The 17,885-nt window shown below is 45.3% G+C and overlaps 1 protein-coding gene across 2 annotated transcripts in view; it reads left to right on the top strand.

The window, feature by feature from the left end:
* LOC140601417 (two pore channel protein 2-like) overlaps positions 1-17,885 on the top strand; it is a 39,866-nt gene that overhangs the window by 19,242 nt on the left and 2,739 nt on the right. Inside the window, exons 9-16 of one of the 2 annotated variants that reach the window (XM_072770279.1) lie at positions 915-1,116; positions 8,944-9,088; positions 10,666-10,851; positions 11,927-11,991; positions 12,808-12,895; positions 13,467-13,536; positions 15,699-15,918; positions 16,061-16,151. In XM_072770279.1, coding sequence (XP_072626380.1) covers positions 915-1,116; positions 8,944-9,088; positions 10,666-10,851; positions 11,927-11,991; positions 12,808-12,895; positions 13,467-13,536; positions 15,699-15,918; positions 16,061-16,151 — 1,067 coding nt within the window. Of the gene's footprint in view, positions 1-914; positions 1,117-8,943; positions 9,089-10,665; positions 10,852-11,926; positions 11,992-12,807; positions 12,896-13,466; positions 13,537-15,698; positions 16,152-17,885 lie in introns of those variants that run through there. The other variant, XM_072770278.1, reaches the window with a different exon arrangement.

Below are 17,885 nucleotides of genomic sequence, written 5' to 3'. Positions count from 1 at the left end.
TGGGTGGAAAGAGGCTGTCCCAGAGGCTGTGTGCCTCTCCTCTTTGCCGCTGCTGGACAGAAGTGTTGCTCTAGCCCCCACCCCCAACCCCAACCCCAACCCCAAGGAAACATTTCTTTGGATAATCCTCTGCAACAGGGATCCATCAGCAAATGTCTTAAATGTGCTTTAGGTGCCCAGCACCATTCAAAGCTCTGAGAAGTCAAAGACGATTAAGACACAGCCCATACCCCTTAAAAAGTCACAGTCTAGCCACATAATCAATTAAGTGAAGATACTATTGGGTAACAGGCTTACAGTGAGCAGTAGGAGTGGGCATCAGGTGGCTGACATAACCTGAGGAGGGCCACCCAGCCTATTCTCTCTTCGGGAAGATTCCCGAAGCTCCGGCCAGATGGCAGCTCTAGGCAGGCCAGCTGTTCTTCCTGCCCTGGACCTCTTCCTTCCGGACCACTTCTAGCCTGGTTTCACTTCCCCCGCTTTTCTCCTCCCCCTCCTGTCTTTCTTGACTGACTTAATGGCAGCTCTATCTTCTCCCTTTCTGGGTTCTCCCTGTGTCTCAGCAGCACACCCGATTTCCTTCCTTTCTGGAATCTCCCTTCCTCCTGGGCAGAGTGGAGTTGGGACCAGTCTGCCTCCTGCTGCTCTGTTTCTCACCACACAGATTATCCTTCACAGACTCCCTCATTTCAACTTGGTAAGATGAGTTTTGTTTATGCAGACGGGTTAGCTATACATACCTGCAGCCGGGGAGGGATTGTATACCTTGCTTCATAGACCCATGGGTGCCTTCTCTTTGGCTTGTCAAATAGCCTGAAACACTTAGGGGAAAGAAACAAGGCTATCTTGGATCTTTCTCTTTCAAAAACCCACAATCCTATTTTTTAAAAAACCCACAATTCTGTTTTTTAAAGAATGAGATTCTCAAACTGGCATACCTGAAACGTCGCAAAATGATAGAGGCTTTCAACATTCTGAAAGTCAAGGTGGGCACAGAGTTTGTGGTGACAGAGGCCCAGTGGAAGCGGCTGGCCAAGATCGTGATGCCACACATCAGCAGTCCCCACCTGGAGCTCCTTTTGAGGATCTCCGACGAGGGACAGAAGGGGCACGTGGGTAAGAAGCCTTGGCCTCTGACATTCCTCTTTGCTGTATGTTCAAAAATGGGTGACTCCTGAGGGTGATTCATAAAACAACAGTATATTATTTTTTAAGTTTGCAAATAAAAATGTATGCTGGTGCTCCCTGCTGGCAGCAATTCAGTGGAACTTGGGTCTTCACGCTGTGTTCCGACAGGGCTGTCCCCATACGAGTTGTCAGTGGGTAAGGAACCATCCCAAATCTCTTACCCTGTCACAGTCGTTCCACTGCTGATCTTGCCTTAAGGAAATCATCTAAAATAGAAGAGAGCTGTGGAAATGAACATCTACATCGCATTCAATATTTGAAAGCAAAAAGATGAAAGTAACCTGAAATTCAGGTATTAGTGGTGGGTAGCTATTATGAATGGCACTTCATATCTGTGGCATGTTTAGCATGTGTGAGCCATTGCCATAAGTGTTTTCAGCACATGGTGTATATGTGATCACTGAGGTGGGATTTTTGTCATCCTCATTTATCAATATGGAAACTGAGACTGGAAGAGGTTAAGTGGTTTGCCCAAGGCCACGCAGCTGCAAAGTGGTAGAGGCTGTCTGATTCCCAGACCTGTGCTTTGTGTTAAACCGCCCCAGATTCTGATAGTCACATAATGGGAAATCTTGGTGACATTAAGAATGACTGTAAAGATGGTATGTCAATATGGAAAGATGTGAAGTGACTAAAATACATCCCAAATTGTAGCATACCCTTGCTTCATCCGTTTCCAGAAGAATTTAGATGGGAACATCTAAATTCAATGGGAGTGGTAGGTTCCACAGGATGTAAATTTACCTGAGACAAGGACTCTCAAACTAGTCCTGCAGAGCCATAGGCCTAATGAGGACTCCATGCACGTGGGAGAAAGAGATGACAGCGGGTCTCTGGAACTTATGTAAAAAAAAAAGAACAAAGAGAAATGTACAGTAAGGCACTGCTCAGTGGGTGGTGCTCACATCTTCCAGTGTGAATTTGGGATCTGGGATAGAAGACCACCTTTGCCCTCTTGAATTAGCAGGATTTGACAAGCACCTTCCATTGAGCCCTGAACGTGTCTCCTCAGCCACCCCGCTCAACATAATGGCTCTGAGTGTCTGGTCGGGAGCCAGGCTGATGACCCCTGTTAAGGACTGGTGGCTTTAACTGTTAAGTTAAAGCCATTGAGCATGTCAAGGCTAGGGTTCTGCCGGTGGTGGGGAAGGGCAGCTGGTGCCCTGGGCAACCCCTGAACGTGGTGCTTCCTGAGTTGTGTGTAGTGAAGCTTCTTAATTTCTCACCTGTCATAGACTGTCCCTTTGGTAAAATACAGCAAAAATTAAATACTCAGAAAAATGAAATTAAAAAGTGTAAAATCCAAGTCCCATCTTTTCATTATTAGAATCAGTGAACATGATCCTGGCAATTGTTTGACAAGTTTTTATATTCAGCACTTATCCCACAAAGGGTGGGGAACACAAGAACAGAACCAGGGACCACTATTTGAAGACCACTGCTCTAGTACTTAGAGGAGAGGGTTGGTACTCGAGTCTCCTTGGATGTCCCACTTCAAGAACCAGGGTACTGTGGCTGGTCACTCTAGTCCAGGTGTTCCCAAACTTCAGCCCCTCTGTTTTTGAGAATTCCCCTTTGGTGATTTTTTAGTACCTCTGTTGCTTCTAGACAATTGGGACTCTGAAGGTGTCGGTGAATCTTTAGGGCTTTATGAGCTTTCTTTGCAGTTCCTTCTGTAAAGTTAATTCCTAGATTAGTAGAAAAAGGTCAGATGTTCTAAACCTAGAGATGGGAACTTTTAGGAGTCTTTGACATGCATGAGAAGGCCCATATACTTGGGTATCTCCGGCTCATCTAGAAAAGATACACATGATCTCCAGGACATACTCATACGAATGTTTTTTGGTTGATGGGGTCCATCTAACTTTTGATAGTCATCTCTCAAGTGGGAGGATGAACAGCTTTTTTATGTCTTGTCAGCTTCTTCCATGTTCTGGGCTGTAAGTAGGGTAGCTCTTAAACAAACTGTTCGGTTGCATAGGATAAATATGGAGCATACCAAACACATCCAAGTTCTCCTGGCACCCCTACTTGTTTGGATGTATCACTCCATGAATTACATGAGCAAGAGGAAGGAGGAGCTTTTTTTTTTTTTTTTTTTTGAAGGAGGAGCTTTTTGATGCTACCCCACAACTTCCTGGAGAGTGCCAATGACGATCTGGATACCAGACACCACCACCACCACCTGCCCGTCTGTAGAGGTTCTTTTCTGAATGTGGGTTGTGATCTTGTACAGGGTGAGATCCGTAAGTGTTACCGAAGGAGGCTGGTCAGTGACAAAAGGGAGCAGAGGAACCTGACAATGAGGCATGGCTCAAACCCGCTGTGCTATAGAATGTTTTCATGCTGGCCAAGAACAATCATAGCAAGGGAAATGTGTGGACCAGCTGACATTATATCTCCTCCAAAAGTGAGAAGCTTCGTGTCTTTACAGTGGTCCACAGTCATCCAAGAGATAATGAAAGTCAGTATAAGTGTTGCAGACTTGTGAGAAATAAGAGAATCTCTGTGGGCAAGGGCTGCAAATCCAGATCCCTGAGCAGAAGACAGAGATGGCAAGGACCAGCCTTCTGTGCCTCACATGAAGAGCATGATGAACCTGTTCTGAATTTCATCTATTAACTTTAATATACGTTATTGTAGACACATACACAGATAGTCATACCAATGAATATGCTTAAATGCCAGTGTGATTAAAGCTTGAAAACTTAAAAAAAAAAAAAGCTTGAAAACTTTAGTTTTTATAGCATAATGTAAGACAATTGTTGCATAATATTTTAATTTGAGTGCCCTGGAGAACAAAGCTATTCATACATAGGGACATGACATTTTAACTTCTTTGAAAGTCTTAGGTAAACCCAGGTTGTTGACTATTTATCTCAACATTCATTCATGCAATGCCCCCAACTCAATTAGTAATTTTAGGAAATACGTTTTAAAAACCATATTGCTGACACTAAGGATTTGTCAGAGAAGAAAATTCTGCTTGCTGTTACCACACGGTTGAAGTGGGCAACTCTACAGGGCCTTGTGATTTATAATATTTTGTAAGATTTACACAAGATGATTGATGAAGATCTAACTTTTTAAACCACAACAGTTTAAATCATGCCACATGGTTCTAGCTGATGTTTAGGTTTATGGATGCTTAAATGTTAGTTGAGATCATGACACCAATTGACCTATAAAGGTGAAGGGTGTGAGTAGTTCCAGCCATTTTAACCTCTTTGGAGAAAAAAAATTATACATGAACTAAAATACCATATTTATAGTTTGTATTTACATTGGAAAAATCAGGAAAAAGACATGAAGCCACATTTTAAACCCTAAATTATAGAACAATGTACTAGTTTTTCTTTACAGGGAGCATTAAATCAATTTGGTTTAAAATTTTAAATTATTTTAATTTGTTTAATGAATTAATTTTGTAACATTTTAATCTTCATCACAAGTCTTTAGATTTCAACTTTTTAAACCAGATCTTTAAAATGTGTCTTTTTACCAATAAAATTAATGAACATTATTTTTCTCTCCCAGTGGCCTTTCTGCAGCAATTAATTGTTGGCCTATTGTTAATTTATACATCTTTATAAATAGTTTTTTTAACTAGAGACATTAAGAACATTAAATAAAGCTAGAATTTCCTGGTTTCTATCTGATTTTCTTAAGAAATTATAGGAATACTGTTTAAATTAATAGTTTGTTGTATATATTTTATATTTGAGGTCAGACTTTATAAACCAATTTGTTAATTCAGGGTTTTATCTGGAAGACATGTCAAGGAGAAAATCATTTAAAAACCTGTTCGTATTATACTTTATTTCTTTAGAATTTTTAATATGTTTGTGCAAGCTAAGAGTTTGTCAAGGATTTTGTTAAAAGAAGCAAAAAAGGTGATCATTGAACTTGAAATTCCCCTTTTCTTCACTCTAGTGGGTGTTTTGTTTGTCAGTTTGGTTTATGATTTTTTATAAGGGGTGGACATAGCACATTTAAAGTATAAAGAATTTTTTATTGATTTCTTAATTTTGTGAGAGTCTTTAAGTCTCCATTCAGAACTTTAGGAAAGAAGTGTTTGCTTTAACATAATCAAATTAACAATGAGTCGAGAAATTTCCTGGTTGTGTTGGTTTTCCAGGGCAGCCATGACAAAGTACCACACACTGGGTGGCTTAAAAACAGAAATTTATTTTCTCATGGTTCTGGATGCTAGAAGTCCAAGATCAAGGTGTCAGCAGAGTAGGCCTCTCTCCTTTGGCTTGTAAATGATTGCCCCCCTGCATCTTCACATGGTCTTCCCTCTGTGTGTGTCTGTGTCCTAATTGCCTCCTCTTGTGAAGACACCAGTCATATTGGATAAGGTCCCATCCAGTGACCTCATTTTAACTACCTCTTTAGAAGAGGCCCCTTTCCAAACACAGTCACACTCGGAGGTCCTTGCAGTTAATACTTCAACATATTAATTTTGAGGGGACACCTGTCAGCACATAACACCTGTTTTGCTGGTTCTGGCCAAGATTGTTGTCCTCCTCTAGAACTTTGTTCTATCTAAGGTTTACCTGCCCCCACCCTTCCACATAACTAATCTTTGATATTTACATTATCTAAATCTCAGACTTGAGGGTGCCTGGATGCTCAGTAGTTGAGCTTCTGCCTTGGTTCAGGTCATGTTCCCCGGGGTCCTGGGATGGAGTCCCACATCGGGCTCCCAGTAGGGAGCCCGCTTCTCCCTCTGCCTATGTCTCTGCCTCTCTCTCTGTGTCTCTCATGAATAAGTAAATAAAATCTTTAAATAAGTAAATTTATAAATCTCAGACTTGAGCATTTGCTTCAGGAGGACAGAACTGCAGTAGTTGTAATTCATCTGCTGCAGACTTACCCATTCATGTAAATGTGACCTTCTTGTCCAGGCTTCAGATGACACCACACTGACAAAACTAAGCTACACCTGAATGTAATTCTCTTACTCTCTAGTGGCTCTACAGACATTCAGCAGAAGTAGCTCATGACCTTCTGAGCAGGTGAAGGAGGTAGGCAGGCACTCCCGAGACACACCCCTGGGACCTCGATCTCTATTTGGTGGCTCATGATTGGGAGTCAGCAGGGAGTCTAGGTCATCAGCCCTTCATTCTGAGAACTTTCAGAGATATGACAAGAAGAAGGCACCAGTGAGCTTATGGCTCAGTAGACTCCCCAGTATTTTACTTTTTGCCAAATAGCATGGTTGATTGAAATATTGTTGCCAATGCAACCACATCTTTACATGAGACAGCCAGTAAGATTTGTCAGCTTTTAGGAACCATAGGGTATATTTGATAGGATATGGCAGTAATTTCTAAGTCTAGATGTCCAAAAGACGCCTTTGTTCAACTAACACTTCCAAAGACAGTGTTAATAACAGAAAGTTGAACAGAATTACATGCTTCATGGTGGTCTCCACTCTGTACGAGCAGAGGATAGCAATACTTCTGTGAATATTTTCTCTTTTCCATTTGTTCAGCAGTTATGAGCATTTGTGGTTTTCAGGGCTAAACACTGGAATTCTGTTAGTACCCAAAATGTTAAAACTTAATCCAGTATTAAACTGTAAAGCACAAACTTACCAATATGGGAAGAAAAGGACTGAATAGAATTAAAGAGAATATGGCAGAAGTAATGTATCTACAGCAATAGTTGGCAGATTATGGTCCATAGGCTAAATATGGCCCCCCACCTGTTTTGTAAATAAAGTTTTATTGAAACACATCCATGCTCATTCATTTGTGTATTATTTATGGCTGCTTTCATGCTATAGCAGCAGAACTGAGTAGTTAAAATTGAGATCATTTGACCTACAAAGCCTAATATATTTATTATCTGGCCCTTTACAGAAAAAGTTAGCTGACTTCTGATCTTCAACATAAGAATGTCCGATGAATATAAGTTCCTTCTTAACACAAAATTACTATTGTTTTGATTCTCTTTTTTGTTGTTGTTGTTCTACTGAATCTTCTGGATGAAAAGATGTGAACCCAGTGAGACTAATAGATTCCCTTTTGGTTTAGGTTGCTTAACGTATGATGTTTTAGCTGGGTTCCTGTCAGTAGGTCACCCAAATCCTACTCATGCTTGTCATGTCATTGTCTCCCTAACCGGTGATGGTGGGGTTCATGCAGCCCAGGCCCTTGGATCCAAGTTATCCTGTCACCTAATTCTCCAAGTTTGCACTTCCGCCTGAGTAGGTGTTCCATGCCTTTGGCTATTAAGACATGTATGTATATTTTCTTTCTAACTCTGAAGACTCAGGAACTTGGATATCCTAAGATATCTATGTGTGTGTGTGTGTGTTTTTTTTTTAATTTATTTACTCATGAGAGACACACAGAGAGAGAGAGAGAGGCAGAGACATAGGCAGAGCGAGAAGCAGGCTCCATGCAGGGGGCCCGATGTGGGACTCCATCCCAGGTCTCCAGGATCACACCCTGGGCTGAAGGCAGCGCTAAACCACTGAGCCACCTGGGCTGCCCCTATGTGTGTTTTTTCATCTAATTTTATGGATTCATGTTCTTTTGTGTTCTTAGCACCATACAACTGTTGAGGAAAATAGCAACATGAATGTGTGACATCACTCAAGGCTGTATTTGATTCAGGCTCATCACTCAGATGAAGCCACACTTCTGCCAGGGCTGAAGCTTGTTCTTTGCCTGGACATCTGTTGATGGCAGTTCTGCGTCATCTTTCCTGCACAATCCACGCTGTGCTAACTGTAGAGCCATCATTCACTGTTTGCTCCTGAAAACTGGAATGGAGCTATGGATATCTGCCAGGCCCTCTGAATGAGAGGACTTCTAGGATAAAAAAATGCCCACCCCAACCTTTGCCTGTTGTCTCAGCTAGACCCAATCTGCACTGGTGATTTCTTTCAACAGCTTTTTTAAAGTTTTCCAAACATCAACTTCGTTTCTAAGCGTCAACTTAGTTTTCAAAGAAAACTTGGAAAGAAATTGTAAGAAGAACTTTGTAGGAAGCAGTAACATCCTTTACATATCCTGATTTCATCTGTTGGGATGAAATTCTTTACATTGTATGGAGCAGAAAGTTCATACACAAATGGGGTTGAAAACCAACCCAGTTGAGTCATAGTCAGCATCCAGCCTGTCTGGTTGGAGAGAGGTGTGCAGGGTAGTGACCCTGGACATTTGGCAGATCTGGGGAATACTGGCTCTGTAGCCACATGGGGCCAGGCTGGTCAGAAAGAGTCCGGTGAACTTTGGCCTGGCTCTTGGGCCAACTTGTTGTGGAAGCTGTGGATTTGAGTGAATCTCTGAGGAGGGGCAGGGAGGGAGGGTGGGCAGAGAAGAGGATAGGAGCTTGAGGGAAGGGGAAGGAGGTGGATTACAGCTACTTTGGAGGCTTGGTGGAGAGGCAAGAGAGGTGGAGTGGAGGCTGGAAAGGTAAGTCAGGCAGACACTGAAAGTAGGGATGGCCCATGTGAAGAGGTAGGTGGGTAGAAGGCAGGGGGTGAGGTAGCAGCATCTGTGAACTACCAAAATCACATGCTAGTGTTGGCTGCCTTGGGTTGGCTGCAGATCTGAGTGAGGACAGGTGGCTGTGCCACTTGATGGCTCCTTGGCCTTGGGCCTTCACCTTTTGAAGCTTCAGATCTTCACCTAGGAAACGCAGAAACAAGAGTCTGCCAACTTAGTGTCACTCTTTGAACCTTAGTGTCGCAGTGGCCGTGCATTTGGGATCATTTTTTTTTTTTTTTCATTGCAGACAAAATGAACTTTCTACGCTTGGCTGACCTCCTCAATATTCAGGTAGTTGCCATCAACATCAAGAGACACCCACTGGAAGACTGGATGCCTCGGGTATACCAGTCGTCCGCAAGCCTCTTGGTCCAGAGAATGGTTCGGCACAGGCAAGTGAGATAGGGCCTGTTTTTTCTCAAGTTGCTTTAAAAAGAGAGGAGTTTGCAAATGCTGTTTGGACTTAATATATTTCATTACTGAAGCTATAAATCAGCCCCTTGCTTGCTGCTTTTTGTTCTGGACGTGCTATGTTTGACCTTAACCAAAAGGACAGGCTTCTTGATTATGCTTCCTTCTGCCCTATTTCCTAAGATGCTCAAGGGCCACAAACTGGATGTGCTCTCTGAACAGAGAAGCTGACCGCTCTCTGAAATCAGAAGGTTCCAGCCCCACCCAAATCATTAGGAAGTTAATTTCAGATATGGTGCTCTGACTTTGTAAAGTGCATAGTAAGAACTCATGCATTTGAATTATTGGAATGATTGTTAAGAAGGCCAATTAATTCTCTTATTCTCAAATAAGTGGACTCCAGAAAGAATCTTTCATTCTAGTTGCAGATCTTAGGTTTCATATGCGTGGCCTGGAGTATCCCTATCATTAGTGGCTCATCCTTTTGCTGTCCTTGAATTTAATGTTTCATGGAAGAGAATGGTTGAGAAGTCCTGGAAAGTGGCTCAGCCTGTGATATTTGATATTTATCAAAGCTCTTTATGTAGAAGCTTCTTCCCATTAATCCCAGCCTTGAATTACTGATGTGTTTCATGTGCTGGAGGTTTGTGTGTCCACATGTGGCATCCAGGGTCTTAGGTCTACAGCTTCACAGAGAACAGTAGGGTGGGAGCCCCTCCTGTCTTCCCAGTGCCGTGCCCAGGGTTCACCCGGGGTTCTCTGCAGCATGGGAGACAGCTACCTGAGCAGAGCAGCCTGCTCTTTCATTGGAAAGTTGGGGCCAGGGATCCCTGGGAGGCGCAGCGGTTTGGCGCCTGCCTTTGGCCCAGGGCGCGATCCTGGAGACCCGGGATCAAATCCTACATCGGGCTCCTGGTGCATGGAGCCTGCTTCTCCCTCTGCCTGTGTCTCTGCCTCTCTTTCTTTCTGTAACTATCATAAATAATAAATAAAAATTAAAAAAAAAAAAAAAAAGAAAGTTGGGGCCGAGCCCACTTCAGACTTGGTGAGGATGATGGACATGTCAGTTCCCTGAAAGGCTTGTGTGCATTAGGGGTAATGAGGTTTTCAGCAGCTTTCTTAGTTAAGGATGTTAATTTTCCAGGGATAAGCGGGAGAGGTGTCATGATCCCATGCTAGGCCCTAAACCTTCTACTTGCCCCAGTTCTGCCTAAGCTTTCATCTGAGTCAGGGACTGTGCCCCCAGAGGGGCACCTGGAAAAACCACACCTCTATTCCCCCCGTCCTTGATCACCAGGTCTTCATTTTCTTCTTGGCCAGAAGGACTGCCCCAGTGTCAGGGGGAGGCAGGTAGATTTCAGGACCCTGGTCGTGCTGGAACCTTTACGTACTTGAGTCAGAGTGTGCTCATGTGTGTGTGCCCATGTTGGGATGGGGTTGAGAGGCATCTCAGAACCATGACATTGTCGGGAACACAGTAGCTGCTAGAAGGTTCTGACCATGCTCCTTTCACTGAAATGTGTGATGACAGAATCTCTTCTTTTTTCCCTCATGGCAGGATTTTTGTCTGGGTTTATGATGTCATCATTCTAGTAAATGCCATATTCATTGCTCTGGATGAGAAAAAACCCTTCATCTCTAACGCAGAATGGCTTTTTCTTTCTCTATATATTATTGAAATTCTCCTGAAACTGTACACATATGAGCCCAGAGCCTATTTTGGCAGGAAGCAGTTCTGGAACTGGTGAGCATGTGTGTTCTGGGGAGTGGAGAGGGGCTTAGAGTCCATGGGCAAAGGGGGGGGGTCTCTGTCCATTTGGGGAATATTGTTATAGTTTCTTCAAGCTCTAGCTGCCTAGTTTTGGGGCATCTGATAATGAAATCTTGAGAGTGTAGGAACATCTGGTTCAGACAAAGCTGTTATTTATGATGTCAGTTTCAACTGACTCTAGCTAAAATTAGAATCACAGATCACAGCATCCTGGTTTTGGAAAGGATATTGAACATCATATCCAAGAAGTTCCTTCCATAGCTCCCTTGGCCCACTCCCTAGTCTTTTTATCAGAGAACTTGGCATGTAGGCCTGGACAACGAGATTGTTAACAAGCTCTTTCCTACATGAGATGTGTCACCTGTGGCCTCTTTCTTCTACAGACTGTGTACCTCCTGGTCTTGAACCATCACCCATGTGCTGCAGACCATCTCAAATGTCACTGCGTGTTAGAAATGGCAGGACACAAAGATACAAGGCACACACACACATGCCTGTCTTAAGTAGCGCACAGCTTGGCAGGGTTGGATCTCTGCGATCACTGCTTTTGGTGCCAGGAAACTCACTAGCATGCGCATGTGGCCAAAGGAGAACTAGCTAGTTTTGTCCAGTGCTTTGGCACCATTGTCCTTTGGTACTATTTTTAGGCAGAAGAGTAACAATATGATGGATTTCCCCTTTAGTTACAAAGTTACCATGCACTTATTAAAATTAATACCTAGAAAGATTATACTGTGTATTCTGAAAATGTGCCAAAATATTCTTGCAAGCATATAGCTATTTTGGAAGACAAAGTGATAAGAATTGGCTGATTGCTACACATACCCTTGGGTGGTTCATTAGAACCACTAGTGAGTGATCACTGGATCATTCAAATGTAGTATTTCTTGCTTTGTCTCCGTTGTTCAAAAATTATGGAAATCAGTTTCTTGGCTGGATCATTGCTTTGCCTAAGATACTGGATTCAAAGTTTTCTTGGGATCAGTGGCATCCTGAACTTTCAGGCTTTTCCCTTGCTCTTTCACCAACTTTCCTTCTGCACCATTAGGTTTGATACGCTGATCATCATCGCGGCCCTGGTGGCCACTGTGGCCAACGCCACCATTCAGTCAGGTCAGTACCATGGACCCTCGGCCTCACCACCTCCTGGGATCATGCATTCCATCCATAGTCTTTGTGGAACTTCCACTGGGTGGCAGTAAGGAAGACATTGGAGATGGGGCAGGGGGTACCCAAGGGAATTAATAGAAGTGTTTCATGTTCTGGAGCGAGATGGTAGCTTAGTGTTTAGCTGTATGTTAGAGATTATATTTGTATGCATCCATCACACCAGATCCTGCCCTGGTCACCTCCTCTCCAGACCTGCCCTCAGTCTCATGGCTTAACCTCCATGCCTCTGACCCTCAGCCCATCTCGGCCCCCTACCCAGGGTCCAGCTGGAGCTGGAATTCTGCATAGTTCCTTGCCCTCTGCCCTCTTGTGTCTACTCCTCCTCTGGCTGCACCCGCACATCCCACCCCACCATGCACACTCCTTTTGTAGACAGCAGAAGGTGTTATTTAGAGATGATGCAGCTTCATAATACAACTCTCTGAAAGGAGTATTGGGAAAGGAAGGGCTTGAAGAAATGTGTTCTGTAGAACCTGATGCACAGTCATTTCTTAGATATGGCCTGAAGCCTACACCTGCTCTCATGATTCTCTAGCTCTCAGGTGAGGAGGGAATGCCTGGAGTGGCTTGGCTTTGCTAGGCGAGTGAGTGATTCAAGGTAGCACTTGCTTCCTCACAGCTCAGAGCCACTGTCCTGCTCTGGAAGTGAAGCCGCGTCTCTCCCCTGAACCCACAGAGTCTCAGACCTCATTGAATACATGGGACAAGCCAGAGGCACTCACAAAATGGAATGTTAAACGGCTGTGGTTTTTATCCCAGCAGGAAATTACAACAGTCAGCAGATACTGGATATTGTCTTGATATTGAGGATACTCCGGCTCCTAAGGATCATTGTCAGTATTCAGAGGTAAAGAGGGAGTCATGTGCACCCGAGTGGTTCCCACACTGGGCCCTGCTGGAAATCGCTCCTGCCTCAGAATGATAAACACCCCCCATTATGAGCCTGGAATGGAACTTGTATGGAGGACCCAGCCCCCTCTCAGCATGTCAGGGCAGGCAGAGGAGCCGTCGAAGATGGCAAAGAGCACTCAAACGTCAGCTTCCTGAGGGCAGGGGTTCTATCGATCATTTTCATCCCTGTGGCCCCTTCCCTCAACCATGCAGGCTCTACAGTGGCTGCATAACAGTGGCTGTGGAGGCAGCTAATGCTAACCTGAGTATGCCAACCATTGTCTTGTGAAATTCTTCCAACAACCTTGGAGGGGGGGCTTTTCTTAGCCTTTGTTTACAACAAAGCTCCGGGAGGTTAAATAATTCCCCCAGTGGTGCACAGCTAAAAAGGCAAATTCCTGACAGTTTCTAAACAGATCCAGTACCGGGGGGAAGAGATATTAAATGAAACCTGCTAGCGTGGTGTCAGCTTTACTTTCTGGCTTCCCCTGTTGCTGCCTTGTGCTAGAAACTTTGTTTTATCCTAGATTCCGGCTTATCGTGACCACCTTAATTAACATTGGCCCCACGATACTGACGTTTGGTGGACTTGTCTTGGTAAGTGGCTTGTTCTTGTGGCTGTTCTATGTGAAATAAGCAGTATGATGTTCGTTCTTGGCAGCTCTCCGTAAGCCTTATTTTAAGCAAGGAAAAGAAAGGGAGATTAAGTAAATGAGACTCACTGATTTCGTGTAATCCTTTTTAGAAATATCCAGTGTCTGGAAACACTGGGCATATACCAGCTAAGGTACACCAGCTACTGTGAGAGACACCAGAACTGCAGTGGGTTAACTCGGCCATGATTTCTTTGTCACCCACAGCCTGGGTAGGTCAGCATGACTAGCAGATGCTTCTCAGGGGTGCAGGCTCCTTCCAGCTCATGGCTGCCTGTCCCTCCCCCACCCCCCAACCTCAGATCCTTCTTTGTTCTGCTTGTGGCTAAAGCCCACCTGCTCCTCACATCCCCAGTGGTGAGAACAGCCACCCAGGGATGCATGGGGGCTGACGCCTCCTGCTTAGGAGAAGTTCCACACTGTGAATGAAGGTCACTCTGCCACAGGGTACTCACTTTGCTTTCCTGTTCTCATGGTAAGAAATTCTATTAATACAGAAGAACAAAGGGCAGACTCTAGGTCACCCATTTCCATTCCCCATATGTGTCTTTCCTGGAGACAACCATTATTAAAGTTTTCCTGTTCCTCTTTCTCAATGTCTCCATGTACACAAGTATGTCCCATAATTGTGTGTATGTATCTAGTTTATTGTTCAGTCAGATAGAATAATCCACACGAAATGCTGCACGACTTTGAGGACACATGCATCGTGTAGGCTCTGCTATGATTAAAAGTGTCCCACTGAGGGAAGACTCTGGAACACATCCAACTAGCCCCTCTACTGACAGACCACTAGGGGGTGTCACTTTCTTGCCACCACAGCTGATGTAGTGAGGTCCTTGCACCTGCATCTTAGTGCCTCTGTTCCAACTGGATGCATTCCCAGGCAGCAAGGCTGGGTCAAAAGGTAAATGTGTTCAAACTTTGGTTGGCTGGTGGCACCGTCCAGAGTCATGCTTCCTGTGTAGCCCAGACGACAGCATGTCACAGCCTGTGCCTCTGCACCCCTCACAGCTGGGGCTTATGAGCCATTGCACGTCTTCCAGTCCGATGGGACAGAATGGTGCTGTGTGGCTCTGACATGCACTTCTGTCCTGTTTCACAGGCCTGAGTGTCTTCTCCATGTTCTTTTGGCGACTTAGCGCTTATTTTTTCGGTAGACAGTGTGTTCATATCCTTGGTCCATTCTGTTAATTTAAAAATATGGTTTGCAGGAGTGTTTTGCCAATTCAGGAAATAGGCTGTCGGTAAGTTGTTTCTAGCATAATTACTTTTCCTTCTCTGTCACTTGTTTTTGAGTTGTTTTTTTTTTTTTTTTTCCTGCACCTAAAGGATTTTTGTTGTCTATTTTGGGAGCTGTATAATCATTTAAATTAATTATATAGTCGTCTTTGCTAATCTTTTATTTTATAGATTATTGTATAATCTTTTATCTTTTATAGTCATGCTTAGTGGGGACTTCTACTCAATTTATTTTTTTTACATTGGACCCTATGGTACCTTTGAAATTCATCTTATAAAAAATGGGATTAAGATACAGCCTTATTATTTTTTTCCTAGCGGGCCAACTGTTGTTTTGGTTTTTTAGATTATTTATTTATTTATTCATGAGAGGCACAGAGAGATGCAGAGACACAGGCAGAGGAAGAAGCAGGCTCTTTGTGGGGAGCCCAATGTAGGACTCGATCCCAGGACCCTGGGATCACAACCCAAGCTGAAGGCAGATGCTCAATCACTGAGCCACCCAGGCATCCCCCAGCTGTTGTTTCTTGAGGATTTAACCCACTAACTTGCCCAGCAGCTTTGTTTTGGGCTGTAGAAGCCCACTGGAGAGGCGGTGCTGTGGTCCAGCTGGCTGGGTCCTGTGTCTCCTCCGTGGACAGCTCGGGTTTCTCCAGCAGAGACGAGCCGATTGGTCCACCCTTCTCCACTCTGACATGCTTGAGACTCGGCTGGGGCGGGCAGCCACTCCGGAATCACAGTGTGGCCCTTCCTGCCGGGTCCACCCATGTCCGTGTCCGCGATCCTTCTGCCCCTCCTGCTGGCTCCTCGCCCTGCATGGCTGCAGCTCGATGCGCCCCTGCTGACCTGTGCTGCCCCTCCCAGGTGGTCTACTACGTCTTTGCTATCATTGGGATGGAAGCATTCCAAGGCAAAGTCTGGTTCTTCGACCCGAATTTCACCACTCCCGAAGCTCAGGTGTGTGGGAACCCAGCCTTGACCGGCTCCGCATTCGCCCGAGACCACTATTGCAAGAACAACTTCAATGACCTCGCCTCCTCGTTCATCGTGCTGATGGAGCTCACGGTGGTGAACCAGTGGCACGATATCCTTTCTGCGAGGGGACGGACTCCCAGGGCCTGCCTGCTCCCTGGGCTGGGGGGGGGGGAAGGGCACCGAAAGGAACTTCCAGGAGCATCCCGGTCACCTGCCCAGTTCCCTGAAGCTTTGATTCCTTAGCTTTGCACTCCTCGCAGGTGGCTTCGCCCTGGTGACTCACCAGGCGGCAAAGCTGTACTTCATCAGCTTCCACATTGTGGTCGTCATTCTCATTGTTAAGTGAGTTTACTCCAGCCCCGTTGGCGATTCCACATCTTCATCCTTTGTTCTGGCCACCATGTGCACCATGCGGAGGCACCGCAAGGGAAGAGTGTCACTTGCATTCCTATTTGTGTTCATCGCTGTCTGCCGGTGCCGTGCACATCTATAGCTCATGCATATCTCATAGTTTTATAAGTTGTTTGGGTCAGAAGGACCCCAGGGTCCTGGCCAGTCTCCCTCCCCTTCCTCACCCAGACCAAATCCCTTTAGAGCATCCCTGTGAATACGGTTCACCCTCTGCTTAAATCCATGCATCTACTAGCTTCTTAGAGCCTCAGAGGCTGTTCCCTAGTTGTCCATCTCTGGTACCTCCCTGTCCTTGCACAGGTAGAAGGCACTGGTACAGTCCTTTCATTGGTTCTAGGTCTGTCCTGGTCCCTCTTCCAGGAGAGAACTCAGTCACTGAAAGCTGCTGTGACATCCCATTACTCTAGAGGGCTTCTGTTCCAGCTTAAGAGTCTCTGATTCTAGCTCCTTGGTTCCTCCATGGGACCTGAACCTGAGTCCTCGTGATCACTAGAATTGTCTTCTAGAGAGGTTTTCTGGTTGTCATACCCCTCTCACAGCCTGGGGCCTGCAGTTCTTGGGGTGACAGTCCAGCACCCAGTGCCTTCCTTATTAAATCAGGCCTGCTTTGGCCAGCCACCACCTACTGACTTTGGCTCAAGAATGACTCAAGAATACTGGCCGAGGGGCACCTGGGTGGCTCTGTTGGTGAAGTATCTGCCTTTCACTCAGGTCATGATCCTGGGGTCCTGGCATCAAGCCCTACATCAGGCTCCCTCTTCGGTGGGGATCCTGTTTCTGCCTCTCCTTCTGTCTGCCACTTCCCTTGCTTATGCTCCCTCTCGCTCACTCTCTCTCTTTCATAAATCAATCAAATCTTTTTTAAAAATATTTTATTTATTTATTCATGAGAGGTACAGAGAGAGAGAGAGAGAGAGAGAGGCAGAGACACAAGCAGAGGGAGAAGCAGGCTCCATGCAGGGAGCCCAACGCGGGACTCGATCCCGGGTCTCCAGGATCATGCCCTGGGCTGAAGATGGTGCCAAACCGCTGAGCCACCCAGGGATCCCAATCAATCAAATCTTAAAAAAAAAAAAAAAAAAAAAAAAAAAACTGGCCAAGGGAGGAGAGGGGAAACCCCACAGGTAGCTCTGATCAGGCTTGCTTGTCCTTACACAGCCTGAGTAGAATACGTAGTGGGAACACGAGAGAAACGCCTCTCCGGGTGGCTCTCACAGAGGTTGCCGGAGTGCTGGGACCAGCAGAGGCAGGGCTCCTCTCCTCTCAAAGCGTGTGCCATGGTGGGAGCCCTGGGCTCCATCATCCCCGTAGGTCAGAAACGGCGGAGGGTCTGAGGTTCTTGCCTGCTTGCAAGCCAGCAGCTTCGTCTGCAAGCACATGCCCCGTATACACACCATATATACACCGACAGAAGCCACGGCCCCCTGGGTCAGAGACAAAGTTTATTAGTTGTGGCGGAAGCGACCACAGAGCAACACACCGTGTCAGCTCCCTGAACCTTCGTCCCCACTGGAGAAGGAGGAGGAGGGAACCCCACAAGGAGGAATGTGAACTTATTATAGGGTTGCTGGGGACCTGCCTGTCCTCCCTTCTGCAGAGAGAGAGAAAAAGAGGGATTTTAGTTTTACCTGGAATGTAAGCAGATCCCCAGGGAGGGCAAGAACT

Source organism: Canis lupus, chromosome 12 (genome assembly GCF_048164855.1).
Source record: "Canis lupus baileyi chromosome 12, mCanLup2.hap1, whole genome shotgun sequence".
Taxonomy (NCBI): domain Eukaryota; kingdom Metazoa; phylum Chordata; class Mammalia; order Carnivora; family Canidae; genus Canis; species Canis lupus.
The sequence above is the reverse complement of the archived record's forward strand: the minus strand, read 5'-3'. Positions and strand labels throughout refer to the sequence as shown.